This window comes from Chelmon rostratus, chromosome 16 (assembly GCF_017976325.1).
Source record: "Chelmon rostratus isolate fCheRos1 chromosome 16, fCheRos1.pri, whole genome shotgun sequence".
NCBI lineage: Eukaryota > Metazoa > Chordata > Actinopteri > Chaetodontiformes > Chaetodontidae > Chelmon > Chelmon rostratus.
The window spans coordinates 8,618,876-8,634,460 of record NC_055673.1 but is presented as its reverse complement, the minus strand read 5'-3'; the positions used below and the strand labels follow the sequence as shown (position 1 = coordinate 8,634,460).

General features: G+C 43.2%; 1 protein-coding gene across 6 annotated transcripts in view; it reads left to right on the top strand.

Moving 5' to 3' along the window:
- Positions 1 to 15,585, top strand: part of rbms3 (RNA binding motif, single stranded interacting protein) — a 275,251-nt gene that overhangs the window by 237,568 nt on the left and 22,098 nt on the right. For all 6 annotated transcript variants that reach the window (XM_041954710.1, XM_041954709.1, XM_041954711.1 and 3 more), the window contains 3 exons: positions 4,347 to 4,390; positions 7,871 to 7,967; positions 11,846 to 11,896. In XM_041954710.1, coding sequence (XP_041810644.1) covers positions 4,347 to 4,390; positions 7,871 to 7,967; positions 11,846 to 11,896 — 192 coding nt within the window. The remainder of the gene's footprint in view (positions 1 to 4,346; positions 4,391 to 7,870; positions 7,968 to 11,845; positions 11,897 to 15,585) is intronic.

Below are 15,585 nucleotides of genomic sequence, written 5' to 3'. Positions count from 1 at the left end.
TTGCTATCCTTGAGGGAGCCAGTGTGAGGTTTAGACCTTCAGACTGAGGACATGCTTTACAAACTGAACTGAAGAAGGTTGCAGAGAAAAATTTGAATTAAAGGTTAGGATTTAAAGGCGAGGTTTAAAATAAGTTCAGGCTGAGTTACGATTTTGGGAAGATCACCACACTTAAGACCCAATACCAAGGTGCAAGGATGCTCAAAAATCAGGTACAGGTAATCGAAGTCTCTGCACACTTCAATTGCTTTTCTGTATTGATTCATCATCGTTTTTTTCTGAACTGCATTTCCCATGTGTACCTGCATTAAGAACCACAGGTGTGCTTTATTTGATGTCATTTTAAGCTCTGGGAATTGTACAGATTGGCTTCATCTTTACGAACTTTTATTAGATCTACATGTGCTGAGCCTTATTATTAGAGTAAATACATAAATTAAATAAATAAATTGCATCGTACATAGGGAGAGAGAAAAAGAGAGAAGACAAGGGGGAAGGCATATTATCCTATATTAGGATGCATCTGTCTTATCTGTAATATAGATCACCTGTTGAAGAAAAGAAAGAAACAGGACTAATACAAACTGTAAACCTCATTTCAACCTCACATGCAATCTGATTCATTATCTGGACATAATCCATATCTTTGTATTCACACCTGCTATTTATAGTGTGATCGGACCACAATATGCAAATCCGGTAGGCAGACCTAGCAGGCTACTTATTGTCCTTTGCAGAGGAAGGGGTCATCTGTCGCTATTTGCCTGGCCTGCTTGAGAGAGAAGAAGAAGAAGGAGCAGAGTGACCTTTCAGCAGATTTTTTTCTCACACCTTACTTTACACATTGAGATCTGATCACAATGTGAGTCAGAACGCTGTGGATTGCAATGCATTCTGCATGCATTTGCACCTAAAGGGTCAATGGAAAGGCCCTTATACAGGACGTATAGTGTGTGTGTGTGTGTGTGTGTGTGTGCGCGCGTGCGCGTGCGCGCACGTGTGTGTGTGTGTGTGTGGGCATCCTTGTGGTCACTGGTCAGCTGTGTAGGCAGGCACAGACGGGAGATAAGCATCACATGTTAGTCTGTTTATCAGAGCTGAGGCCATTCCTCACCTCGCTCCTGTGGCGGGCAGATGAAGGGGAGCAACAGCCCACTCCATTCATGACTCCCTCTCTTCCTCCACGTCTGTCCAACATCTCCCTCTGTCTGTCCCGACTCTTTCTCCACCGTGTATCTTTCCCTCGCTCCCTTCCCCTCTCTCTACCTTTTTTCCCGTCTTTTAAGCGCCATCTCCTTCTCGCCGTCTCCTTCTCTTCCACTTTGTCTCTGTGTCTCTTCTTCCCAGTGTTTGAAGTCTTCCCAGATCCCACAGCAACATATGGAGAGAGAGAGAGAGAGAGAGAGAGAGAGAGACGGAGTGACTCACTGAGACTAAGAGAAAGAAAGAGAGAACGAACACATTGCATGATCAGTCAGGAGTTACAAGGGGTTGAGTGCTGCAGGGTGGCTGGTGGTGAGGATTGAGAAATATATGACAGATTTTCTTGTAAACTACCCAAAGTGGGAGTCTAGAAAGTGCTGTCTCTCGCTGTCTCATGCTGACAAACATATTAGTCACTGCATTTTTTTTTTCCTGCCGCACACACACAGACGCACACACAGACACAAAGCGCCATGGGTGCTCATTCTTTTCTCCCTCTCTCTCCCTCCTCACTTCCTCGCTCTCTTTCACCAACACACACTCCTACACACAAAAACTTTCAAAGTCACACTTCTCAAGCACCTACTCTAGGGGAATGAGTGTAGATGAAAAAAACATCCGGCTTTCCACTCTGTGTGAAAGCCTGACAGATGTCCGTGTGTGTGTGTGTGTGTGTGTGTGTGTGTGTGTGGCCACAAGGCGGGGAGAAAAAATAGAGAGCGAATCTGTGTATGGCAGGCAAAAATACAAGGAGGGAGTGGGTCAGTGTGTGTGTGTGTGTGTGTGTGTGTGTGTGTGTGTGTGTGTGTGGCTCGATTTCCCTGTATAAGAACAGTACAGCACAGGTGTCCTTACAGCTGTCTAATATACGCTGTCCTCATGCCACCCTTTTTGGAACTGTGCATTAAACACACGGATGCTTACGTGTACGCACGCATTTTTTAAAAGCAGCTGAAATGCGTTTAGATTTGCATTGAAAATGCGTGAGCACAACCGAATGCATTTTGTGCACCCAAGAGCACAGATGAAAAAATATTAATGCAAGCCGGTTATTCACTTGCTAAACTTGAATTCATGATTGACCGCTGCTTTTTTGTGAGTTTGAATACTTACAGTAGGAGATGTTTTTGCATTTTTTGAGCATGATTATGCAAGATTTCTAAATTCATACCCTGTTGCAGGAAAATTACTGTTAAATCCTCATATTTACTGCATGAGGTGAGGAAGTGTAACTCTATTTCCGCCTATTTTACTATGAAAAATGAACATCCAAAGCTACTTGCTCTTTTAATGCTAGATCTGTCCATGGCAGCTTTTCTCAGGGCCAAGCTTTGTTAAGAGCTTTGTCTGTACAGAATATAGTCAGGGTTATTTCAGGCAAAAAACATACACAAACTGTCTCTGCCTTTTTCTTTCTCCCTGTTGCGGCAGAAGCCAAAAGCTGACTGCATCAGCAATCAGTCATTGACCATGCAGGCTTCCCGGTCATGAGCCTCTCTGCTGTGGAATTCATCAGCACATGGAACCAAGGGCAGCACTTAGGGGAGTTATCAGCCTCACCAGACAGCTGGCCATGTCTGCCGCTGCTGTTAGCGCGCATGTGAACACACACTCGCACACATGCAGACGGGCAAGACTCTCTTGATCTCAAATTTATGAATATAAAGATATAATATAAAGAGAGCATAGGAGTGCGTACACAGAGACCTTCGCAGAACGGGACATACATAAGCACTGAAGGTGAAAACACACAAATTAAGTAGATGTTTAAATAACGCAGGGGCTGATGAAAGTCCTTTCATCCGCCCTTTACAGCTTTACATAAAATATCTCTGAAAGCCTTTTTTAACTGCTTGTGCAAATACACTCTCACGCGAATTGAACATAAAGGCCCGCCACTACTCACACATGCATTCACACAGCTCTAGTGCCAGCACAGGCTTATTCAATCAGTGGAGATTCTTTCTTTTTCTCACTCTCATGGGTTTGGTCCAGGCACACTGATTCCCCCCCCGCCCCCCCGCTCCTCTGAGCCACTATTCCCTTAACAGTGCAGGTAGCCCTCTAGAGGGACAAGGGCAAAAAAGTGGTACGGAAAGACAGGAGGAGGGTAGATTAAGAGATGACGGGGGTGAGGGATGAGGAGAGAAGGGTAAGGAGAGAAAGGAGGAGAACACAAGATGATGGAGAAGGAAAGGAGAGTGAGGGAGAGCAAAGTGAGAGAGAGGAAGGGCAAGAATAGGGAGTGTGTGTGTGTGTGTGTGTGTGTGTGTGTGTGTGTGTGTGTATGCTGATGAAATCTGCCGTCCTCAGCAGCCTCCCGTTAAAAGAAATCGGATTAGCTCTCCTCCGGGAGAGAACCTTCAGGAATGCAGATGACGGATTGTGGCGCACAGGTTTCTCTCCTGGACTCTAAGAGGGCCTCACACACACACTTAACACACACACATGCACACGCGCACACACACGCACCATCAGCAGACAAAGGACTGAGTTTTCCCCTCACTCGTTTTCTGTCCGAAGAGCATTTCTTCATTTCCTCTCATTCATAAAAACATGATCGTACGTGACCGAAATAGAAAAGGAGGCGTCCTCAATAACAATTCACTTTGTCCTATTGACTAGGCTTTTTCCCCACATTGGCTTTGTCACTTGTCAGTTTTTCCAATTTGAAATGAGTTGATTTTGATTTGATTTGATTTATTTTGAACAAAAAGAATCAGGGAATAAATTACATTATTCCCCAAGTACAAGAAAGGGACAGCAAATTATCTCTGTGACATTGATGCAGGAGCATATCGACTGCTTTCCCAGAGACAAACAGAACATACCAACACGCGGTAGACCGTGGCAGTGATGAGATGCGGTCTGATGTCTGGTGCAAATAAGCTACAAAAAACAAAATGTAAAAAGAATCTTCTCTTGTAAGCAAAAAAAAAACAAATTTCCCAAAATGTTGAGCATGAATGGTGTACAATACAGACAGAAAGAGAAATAAGTTGTCTCGTACTTTATCTGTAATGTCTTGTCAGTTGTCACATTTTCCCTTGTTGCTTTTTAATGTAATTTGATATATTTTTCCTGTCCAACTCTCTTAATTTGTGACTAATTTGTGCATCTTTCTTGTTTTTTTCCTCTTTCAGACTGGCATGGCGTTAACATATGATCCCGCTGCAATGCAGAATGGGTAAGAGCTTAACGGTCAATTCATCCTTGGCACCATCTAATACACTCACCTCTTGGCTCATAGGACCCCAGTCAATAAGACTGCCATACATAAAGATTAATGTAGTGTCTGCACTTTGTTACTGTTTGATTAAGGAAATCTATATGGTCTTCAAAATATCGGTTTTCATTGGTTGGTGCGGGTGAGAAATGGCAACGGGTAGCTGAGTGAGCTCGTGTGTGTTTGCATATGTTTGGGTTTTCATGTATGTGTGTGTTCCTGAGTCTTTATGTCATGACTTAATGGTGCTGTGGAAATAAATGACCCGGCAACGTGTTTTATTTCCCCCCGCAGTACTGAGACAGGAAGGAGAGCGCTGAGGCTCCCCTCTATCTCCCTCTGGCCTCAGTCATTCACAGGAAGCTCCTCATTCCCCGCTTCCTAAACTACTTATCCTCCAGTGACTCGGAGTCAATCTCAACCAAAAAACTGGATGAATAGCATCACTCATTACACACAGCCTGCAATGCAAAAGCCTGCTTTGCTGCAAATCCGCCAAATTATAATCCCACAGATATTTGTGTTAAGCAAAAGACCTTCTGAGAAAGGAATGATTCACTCTTAATACATTCGACCAGAAGTTCAGCCTAATGAACATATTCTAGAGATGGGAAATAGGGTGAATTAAGTAGCAAAGAATGTAAAAGTAGTCAACTTTATTCAAGTCTTAATGCAATGTAGAAAATAAAAAACAGAGTGAATCAGCTAGCAGAGAATACTCAGTCAATTTAATTCATATGTTAATGCAAAGTAGAAAATGAAAATGCCGTTGAACTGAAACTGAAAATGTAAAACAGAACTGCCACTTCACATTTGTCAGACTGCTCACTGGTACATCTAAATTCAGTGCAAATAGGGTTATCAATCTAGCCATCCCTCCATTTTCTGCCGCTTATCTGCAGGCTAAGCAAAGTCCCCAGCAACGTTGTCCAGCTTCTCTTGGGGATCCCACTTGGATTTCATGTCCACAGCTTCCACTGTTCTGCATGAGGAATTCTTTAGGAGGTTAAAGACCTTGCAGACAGTTGCCTTCACCAGATGTTTCCAGTATATCCTCGATACACGTTTGGGTTTACCAGGTTCTTGTCCAGTAGTCTGATCTTCACTCCTCATGTGTTCAAGGCATAGGGCTGCAGATCTGATGATGTGACCACAAAGTCGATCAGTGATCTTTGGCCTAAGGTGTTCTGGTACCAGGCACACTTACGAATTACCCAGTGCTACAACATAGTGTCCAATAACAAAGCACCACTCAGGACTCTGGGAGACTCACTCAGGAGACTCTAACAAGGCCAGATACTCCAAACTGCTGTTTGGTGCATAGGCACAAACAACAGTCAGAGGCTTCCTCTCAGAAACCCGTAGTCGCATGGAGGCTCTAGTTTGGCTCCAGACCTAGCGCTGTGTGCAGATGTCAGAGAGCCCGGCTATATCTAGTTGGTACCACTCCATCTCCCACACTAGCTCTGGTCCCTTCCCAGCCAGGGAGGTGACATTCCGCATCCCTACAGCCAGTCTGCGATGCCAGGAGTCTGGTCGCCTGACTGACTATGCGCTCAACCTTTTTTTGACCTTTTTATTTTGTGCACATAAATTTTAAAAAAGTAAGTAAAACAAAAGAGAAGACATATAACAATAGCATAATAAAAAGTGGCTGTGAAGTGAATCAGAAAAGCTGTTGAAAACTGGACAAGAGTAGTTCTATAGAACCGACTATATAGAAGATCAGCACATCTGGTGTGATAACAGTGGACCTCAGACCTAGTTACGAAACTGTGAAAGGAAACGGCAGTGAATTCTGAAGTAATTGACATGCAAAGGTAACTATCTGAAGTGTATGAATATCAAATATGTTTAACAACTCCAGGGCAGGATGAGCATTTCAGAGTTAGAGTTGTCAACCTATGTTCATCCTTATCTGCAAGAATTAGTGAATTAGAAATGTTGCAAATTGCCCATATATATGCTATTGTGGGACTGAATTTACATTTTCTACTTTGCATTGATATTTGAATAAATTTAACTGTGTACTTTATATCTTATATCTTATATTTTATAAGTAACACATGAAGGATGTCTTTTTGTCCCTTGTGTTTTTTTGACATTGGTTTTACTTCCTTATTGGTTGAGGTTGCTGTATGTAAGCATGATAATTAAACTGCTGTTTTTCTTTAAATATGTTTTTTTCTTCTTCCTCTTCTTCTGACCTTATTAAAACCCACCCTTAGGAAATGATTGAAGTGGCAACGCTTCCCCTTGGCACAAACTGAGCTTGCGCATATGATGAAGGTTAAAAAAATATATAAGAAAGCATTGTTATTACTGCCAATAAGTATTTCATGTTTTATTAGTTATATGGGCTATGCACAAACAAATACATATTTTTTATGTTTGCCAAGAATAAATCTACGATACATCATCCGACATAGTGACGTTACTCATGTTTGAGGTCCGCAAATGGAGGTTTATGCAATTTCTCTAGCAAACATCTGAAACTTGTCATCAGTTCAGAAGCATGTTTGTATCCAGCTCTCATAAAATGTAGAAAAGTCATGAAGTATCAAGCTGTTAGCCTTAAAAGTGGGTCTGGGGTCTCCAGAACTCCAAACAGAAAATTAGAGTTTAAATATAATGTACTGCACAACATGATGGGTTGATGCTGCATCTTGGAATACAATGTGTGGTTGTCAAGCCGAGTGCAGAACTTCTCTAATATCCTCCGCTGGTAATATGATCTTCAGCTCAGGGGAGAAGCTGTTGGACGTTACATTTAGCCTCCCAGGGGATCACGGCGACATTCGGTTGCTATAAACCATCAGCACTGAGATAAAGTGGAGCAGTGGACCACCTCGCATCTCTGAAGCTCATGTCAAACCTTAGCTTCTTGAAATGCATTGAGTTTTCTCCGACCTCAGCATGCATGCGTGCCACTTAAGCCTGCAGGCCAGCACGGCCCACTGTAGCCTTAATGCTAGAATACACATTGGAAAAAAAATACAGGCAAGCTCCTACTTTATACGATGACAAAGCTCAATTTGATGTGATAAAACCCGACTTTTCAATTGAGAGCGCTATAAGCCACTTCATGAAACTTTTATGTGGTGTTTGAAATACAATATATGGTCAAGTGTTAGCTCTGAACAAGCTACAGGATTGTGTGTGAAGAAATTGTGTGTGTGTGTGTGTGTGTGTGTGTGTGTGTGTTTGTGTGTGTGTTTTTCTCTGTTATATAGACAGAGAAACCTTTGTTTAGACAAACAGAATTTCTTATTTTCATTATGTTCTATATGGCTAATATGAATTTGACAAGTTAATTCTGCTGTCCTCTCTCTGTTCTCTCCACCTTTCACCACTCTTTTACCCCCTCTCCACTTCTGTTCTCTCCACCCTCCTTCCCCTCTTCCTCCCCCTGCCTCTCCTTCCATCTCTGTCCCTTCTCAGGTTCTACTCCTCGCCTTACAGCATCGCCACCAACCGCATGATTGCACAGACCTCCATCACGCCCTTCATCGCTGCTTCCCCCGTTTCCACATATCAGGTGGGCCATAATGCACTGCATTATGGGTAGATTGCTGTCTGTGTATGTGTAACAGGGGGGTTTTGCTCTGTGTGTGGGGGGATTGAAGAGAGGGGGTGGGCTGCAAAACAGCGTGAGGTTCTCTCTTCTTCTCTCATCGTTTCTTCGCAGCTCCAGCTGTGCTCGATGACATCTGTTTCGTAGGCGGCAAACACAACAGGCATCAGAAAACAAGAAGGGATTAAAAAAAAAAGGCTGACAGGATAGAATAAAATAAAATCACCCATCAAGAATAAAAAGTGTCTAGGAAAAACAAACACTTTCCTCCCTCCCAGTTTGCTGCCCTTTTTTGTGCTCCCTCAGCTGTTAATGCGATGAAGGCGTTTTTTTGTTTGTTTGTTGTTGTTGTTGTTGTTGTTTTTCGCCAACTTCCCTACAATCGCTTCCTCTTCCAAAGTGAATTTCCACATTCCTCACGGCTGTGATCTGCGGAGTAATGAAACAGAACTGAACGGTAACGTGAAAATTGGCTGTGTGAGATGTCACGCCGCTTTCCGTCACCGCACATTTCACGCGGCAGCCTTTGCCGAATCCAAACATCAAGAGGCGCTGCCACCGTGCCCTCTCGCTCAGACGCTATCGTTTAACATCGGCTCTGTTTGGTATGCGGAGACAGACAGACTAGGGGGAGCGAGCAAGAGAAAGGAGATGAAGGATAGATGGGAAAATAGAAGGGACAGATGGAGAGAAAGACAACTGGGGAGAGGAGGGAGGATCGTAGGGGTGGTGGTGATGGCTCAGGTGGAGGGAGGGGGGGGGTAGTTGCTGAAGGTTGCTGTGCCCGTCTTTGAGGCACGCTTGATTAAAACTCTGGTCCAGTACCTGCGGTGGAGGGGTGGGGGAAAGAGGAGGAGGGAGAAAAGTGGGCCAGGGCGCGTCTCTAATCCGCTCTCGGAAGGCTTCCCAAATTGATTTATCAAAAACAATGGCCAGGCTTTTGAGGAATATTAATCCTCGCAGTTTCAATATCGGGCAGCTCTGCCACCGCTTCCTGTAATATTGCCCTTCAGCCAGTCACGGCAAGAAGGTGAGTCCTTCATCTTCAGTTCAAGTACAAAGAGACAGAGGAAAAAGAAAAGAGAAGACAAGCCAGGCAGGCATATACGCCAGACAAAAGAAAATCACTTCCTTTTATAAAAGAAACCATCGCCTTTGCAATGAAAGTCTCAAGGTGCACAGAAATGACCGTGTGTGCCATTCCTTCTTTTATGTTTATGTTAAGTGGATATTTTTTTGAGCTGCGAGTTTGATGCCATTGATTTATCAAATCTGCAAATGGCCCGTGCCAACAGCAGTGTTCTGGTGTTCTTTTGAGCCTGGCTCCGGTGAGCTCGAACGATGATTGGCTTTGTTTCCTGGAAAAACAGCTTTGATGATCCGCATGACAGGAGCCGGTCCAGGCCAGATCACCACCAAGATCTCAGCTAGTGCCGCCAGCCAGCCGTGGCCTGGTTTATATCACTGGCTGTACAGACTGGCTCACGGGCTCACTAAATATGTGGCTGGCTGGTTTGATGTGTGGCTGGCTGGCTCACTAACCAGCTAACTGGCTGGCTGTTTGGCTTTATCTGTGACTGGTTGGACGGGTGGCCAACTGGCCGACTGTGTAGTTGAAAGGCTGACTGCTTTTTGGCCTGCTGGCTGACAGGCTGTTTTTGAATGGTAACACAAGTGGTGAAGTTCAGCCAGAGGTGGAGACCTTCTTAGATCTTGTACATTATACTGTTGACCACACTGAACCTGCTGCAGCTTTAGAATAACTGCACCTTTCTAACTATTGTAATGAGAGCTGTTTTTTTTTAGGAAAATCCAAGTCAGTCAAGGCCGAATCAAGTCCTCACAAGAGGAGAAGAGAGACTTTAAGGTTTTAAGTCAAGCCTTGACAAAGACCAGTCCCAATCAAGTCTCAAATCTGTGTAATTGTAACGTAAAGGCACTTATAGCAGCCCAGTCTCATTCCGAGAGTGCTAAATATCTGTGCTTTGTCAAGCCCCTCGATGTCCCATACAGACACAAAGGTACCCTTAAGTGTCTGTATGGGACGTACCAGGCTTTCAACTCACAACTATTAGACACTCAGAGAAACCAAAAGTAAAAGATCTTTTCCTTATGTTGCCTAAGCAAGCAGTTTTGGTACCTAAACATAACCCACTGTGACTGTATCACAACATTTAACCATGTGTTCGAAAGGCTTTCTGTCTTTGTGCGTCGCTGGCATGAGGATATGTTCGACGGCCAGAGGAGTTGCTCTGGGAATATAATATTACTGCGGATGGGTTTACATTGGAGTGAGCTGAAAGCCTGGTGCATCTCATACAGACGCTCAAGGCTACCGCTAAGGGGCGTGACAGAGCGTTGGTTTTTGATGCCCTGGGAATGAGAACAGGTTGCTTATAGACTGTGTGAAAACAACAATCTGAGAAGTTCAATGCACGGCTCACAAGGCTTTCACATCAACGGTTCAAGTTCGACAAAGCAAAGGCCAGCGTTTCCAGCACAGAGCGAGGCTGCCCTGACTCAGGCAGTATGAGCCACGGTGGCACACTGCATGGCTTTTTGGTTGTGCTGCAAAAGTTAGACTAAATTTGAACCCCATTAAGTTCTGTAACTCTGCTCTTTGACTCTACTGGGACTTGAGTAAACAATCTCAAGCAAGGCAGAGTATATCAGAGGAGACAGCGACACTCAGTCATCAAATTAATTTTGCATTTGCTTACATTTTGATGCAGTCAATGCATCCTAGCTATCCACTCTGTGCTGCCCTTCGTCCTGCGTTCTGATGTTTCAGGAGGAACCGTTTATGGTAGCAGGGTAAAGGAGCCTTAAGTCTGACCAGCATGCGAGTCTCGAGTTTCAATACTACAGCTCTGCTCTCTATTAAAGAGATCACATGATAGTCATATCTAAGTTAGAAAATGCTGAAGATAAGTGGTTAAGGATAAGCTTTCTCTGTGTCTATCTGCTCAGCTGGGGAGAACAAATACTGCCATGTATAAACACAGAGACTTGGCTTCATGTTATAGAATATCAAGCTTGTTTAGGTGTGGATCCAAACACGCATTTGGGTTGGCTCAGAGGATTGATTGCTCTTATAGCAGATTATTCCATGTTTGTCTTTGTTTAATCTAATCATTTTACCAGGATCAGTGGCCAGCCTGCGTGTTTGTCTGCTACAAGCTGTCTAATTCCTCTCTCCAGCACATCTAAAAGCTGTTTGTTCCTCCATTCCCCCGCTCTCTTGATCACTGTCTCTGTCACTGTTTCACCATCTCTTCCACTTTCTCATTCACGTTGGTAAATATGCATGTCTGTATATGTTTTCCTCTGGCAATGGCTTGGCACGACTCTGAAATCTGGCCCACGAAAATGGATAGTTCTGTCCACCACTTTCACATTCCTTTTATTTTTTTTTATTTTTTTTTTTTTACTTTTAAATAATAAGCTATCTGTACCTCGAATTTTCACAGTTTCACCGCTCTTGCAACAGAACCGGCTTTAATATTATCATTATTACAGAGAAGGAACCCAATTTATAGGCTCTATGCACAAGTCATACTGTTGGCAATAATGAAAAGGCAGGAGGGAGATTTGCTGCCTCCAGACTTTCGGATTCTTTTTGTAATTCTTTGGCACAACTTAATCTCTGTAAAGTTCAGCCATTTTGGTGCATTAAAACCAATGCAATTATTTTAACACCTCCAGACTCCGGAGTATTTGAACATATTGTGAATATTTGAACAGCGTTTATTGCTTTATGTGGGATACTACTTGGATCTGACTAAGATTGAGGAAAATTTATATTGTTACCATCATTTTACATTTTATGTGTTTCTCCTCAGGTCCAGAGTACGTCATGGATGCCTCATCAACAATATGTTATGCAACCTACAGTAAGTACTCTACCATTCACCTGCAGTAGCTGCCCTTGACTCCCCATTGGGGCCCACCCTTAGCTGGAAATCTATGGGTTGCCTCCAGTTTCTCCCCTGTGCAGCGTTTGGACAGAGCTGTTGAAAGGTTTTAGGAGGAACTCATTAAATGGAGTTTATTTCATGTCAGTGCTGAAAATAGTTTATAACATGGAGGATTTTTTTTTAGATTCAGAGCAATACAAATGATTAGAAAAATATATTCTGTCTGGAAACCTTTAAGCCACATTCTTCCTCTGGTGCAGGTCAAATGTTAAACCAACTAAATTGCATTCATACACATACCATTACAGTACCACATGAAAACTTCTGATAGCTAAATGATTACACCACTTTTGTCCTGCAGTTACTATACGCAGCTCTCTAAAAGCATATTGTACCATTCTGATAACCACATGTTTCCATCTTTCCTAAGTATACAAACACATTTAGTTTTATTTTTTTGGTTGGGAGTTTATAGGTGTTGGATGTGCCAGAAACGATTCAGCATCATTTACCAGACCACAGCACGGTACAGACAGGCTGTAGACTGTTGCTCTGGGTTACCAGCCCAGACAGCAGACAGGGAAAAAATTAATATTAATTACATTTAGTTCACCAATAACACAGGCTGCCACGGCACAGCTGACGTAGTCGCATTGCATCCAATGGTATTCAGTAATCCTGGTTGAAGAGTACAGAACATTAGTCTTCTGGAAGTCCAACATCTTGTTTTTTTAGGTCACCCAGTCTGCAAAAATATCCACACTAATGAGTTATTCAAGATTTTTTTTCACTTATCACATTTTACTATTTCTAGTGAAGTTTTATGGATGTTTTTGGATCCGCGTTTTCTGTAGCGCACCAGCAGCATTATTTGGAATGCATCTCAGATTTGCCTCCATGATGCTGTTGCAACAAAGAGCATTAGCAGTTTAGTAAATTGTTGGAAAGTTGAGCTTTAATTGGCCCAAGCACCATGAGTGTTCTCGTTTTGTTGCTTAGAGGTCTTAAATCATTCTGCCAGAGGCTTTTATGTTTGCTTGAGGCTTTTTGTGGCCCCTGAAGCACATTCAGTGTATGTTGTTCCTCATTCTGAACCAGTGAAGGGCATTTGTGTTAGATTCTTTACAATCATGAAAGAGTTTCACTGTACCACAGACACAAATTAACTAAATATACTTTTTATTTAAAGTCTGCAATGACTGCAGTACAATACATTGCACAATACTGCGCACTTGAGTGTTTCATACAGTAAAGCGTATTATTGTTCAAGTGTGCTACAGTGTACTACTATGAAATGCACCACAGTACAGTACATAATAAGCATGCAGACATTGTATAATTTTATTGATGCCATAAGTTATGTTCTCTTTGGAAAAATAAATTTCCGCCCTGAGGCTAACATGAGTTTTTGATGAAGTTACCTCTAATGAATCACGCAGCTACATAATTTAACTCTTTAAATGCTTCAGTAACAAACTTCACTGTACTAACGAGTTGATAAATATGCATGCAGGGGGGTAATAGGTACTGTTAGGATTTTAAGACCCAACACGCTTAGGAAATATTTTGCTAGTTATTAGTTAGTCCCTGGAAAATTTAAAATCATAGTGCAGTTTCGTACATGAATCAATTGTGTCCCCTTAAGCAGTTGTTGTTTTTAAGGTATAAAGCAAATTGATTAATAAAACGTAAAATGTAAGATAACCAAGAATGCAAATTTCCATCTGGTGCAAATGTTAATAGGCACCCTAAAAATCGATTTCACTATGAGCTGTTTCTGTCGCTACTTTCAATGAAAGTGATGTTTGCCTCAAGCAAACCATGAAAGTGTCAATGGCATTGAGTCAAAAAGACAATTGTTTGCGAGTCTGTGTGTCTGAGCAAATTGGGAAACACTGGACTCTATAGCTGATGGTCCTGCACTCACTCACTGGAGGAGTGCTCAACCAGCCGCGTGGCTCCCCGCCGTGGTCATTTACCACTCAGTCCTACCCATCTCACTTCCACTCCCGCTGTGGGACAGTGAACATGTAATCTGGTCACAGCAGGCCACCAGCCAGGCAGACACACACACACACACCACACCCAGCTGCAGCTGCCCTCCAAGCCACTCCGTTTGCCTTTCAGCCACGGCGACCTCCTGCCTTTCCTGCGAGTATCTTAACTCACCCGGTCTTCTCTTCCCTGACGTTTTTTGCTACCTTCACAGTCTGGGCTGCACTTTCCTGGTGACACCTGGTTTCACACAGGATTAAAGCTAGCTCGCTAACAGGCTAACTATTTTTGCTGCAGAGTCTGCCTGTTGTGAGAGTGAGGAAGTGGGCGGTAGGCAGTATTACAAGGTGAATGACAAGAATGAGATATCTCGTGGTGTAACTGCACAGCATGCGCAATGCTGCTATTTGTATGCTGTTGTGTATCTGCTTTTGCATACACGTGCACATAGAAATATCTCGATGTGTCTGTGCACCAAGACTATATAAGTGCATGTGTTTATTTACATGTGCATTACATTTCTTCATCTTCTGGCTGTGTCTCAGACTTTCTAGTCATGTGTTGTTATGATTTGTCTGTCGGCACGCAGACAACATACACAGCCTCATCGACTATGTTCGTGTAAGTGGTCATGTTTGTGTGATACATGTTTGTGCGCACATGTACTGTACCATATGTGTCTTCCATACTGGTTAACCAGCCCGTACGGCTGCCTGACGGCCATCCATCTTCCAGCCTTATGTCATGAGGCCTCTTGGAGCCATTGGCAGTAGCCAGTGGCCACATTGTACTGTGGTGTACATCTCATCATGCCTTCATGCCAGTAGAAGCCATGTGGCCATATCCGTCCCCATGGCCCCGTCCCCATTGTGTTCCAGTGGCTCTCTGTCACCAGACGGCTGCTAGGTGCTAACCCCAGCTGTCACCGCCATCAGTGGTTAGCTACCAATCTGTCTCCCTTTATGACCCACGCTCATATCTACCACCAGCAACATACACAGCAGACCGCCGTTACACACACACAGCCTGCCACCAGCTCAGTGAATCACATCAAATTAGCCAAGCATGCTAGCTTCAAGAGCTCAGGGGCCCACTCAAAGCATTAAAAACCAATTGATTGTGCTGCAGTTTGGCGGGTCCCACCACGTGTCGTGTGTTAAACCAATGGAGCGTTGTGCAATGGCGCTCCTGGTGTCAGGGCAATATGGAGGCAGCCGAGCATGGAAGGGTAAGGGGTCACAGTTAGCCAGTCAAACTGGGCAGAACAGAACAGAAGAGATATGGTCTATGTGTGTGTAATGTAAAAATCAGTTTGAACAATAACAAGGAAACGATTAACGAAAGAATAGACTAGCTGTCAAATTAGTTTAATTATCCTTCATGCCAGGCAGAGGCAGAGACAGAAAAACAGTTTACAAAGTACAACTATAGTTGTACAACACAGTGATTAAACTACAAAACATATGCAAAGAGTCCACTAGAGTAAACGTGAAAAGAGTAAAAGCATTTAGCTCAACAATAAATTAACAGTTAGTCTCACTGGAAAGTCCTCATAGTGCCACGGTATCAATGTAGGTTAAACTGCAGTAGAACTTTCAGTGGAAGTACAATTTTTAGGTACTTTTACTTTATTTGAGTATTTTCCATTTTCTGCAACCTCCACTACAATT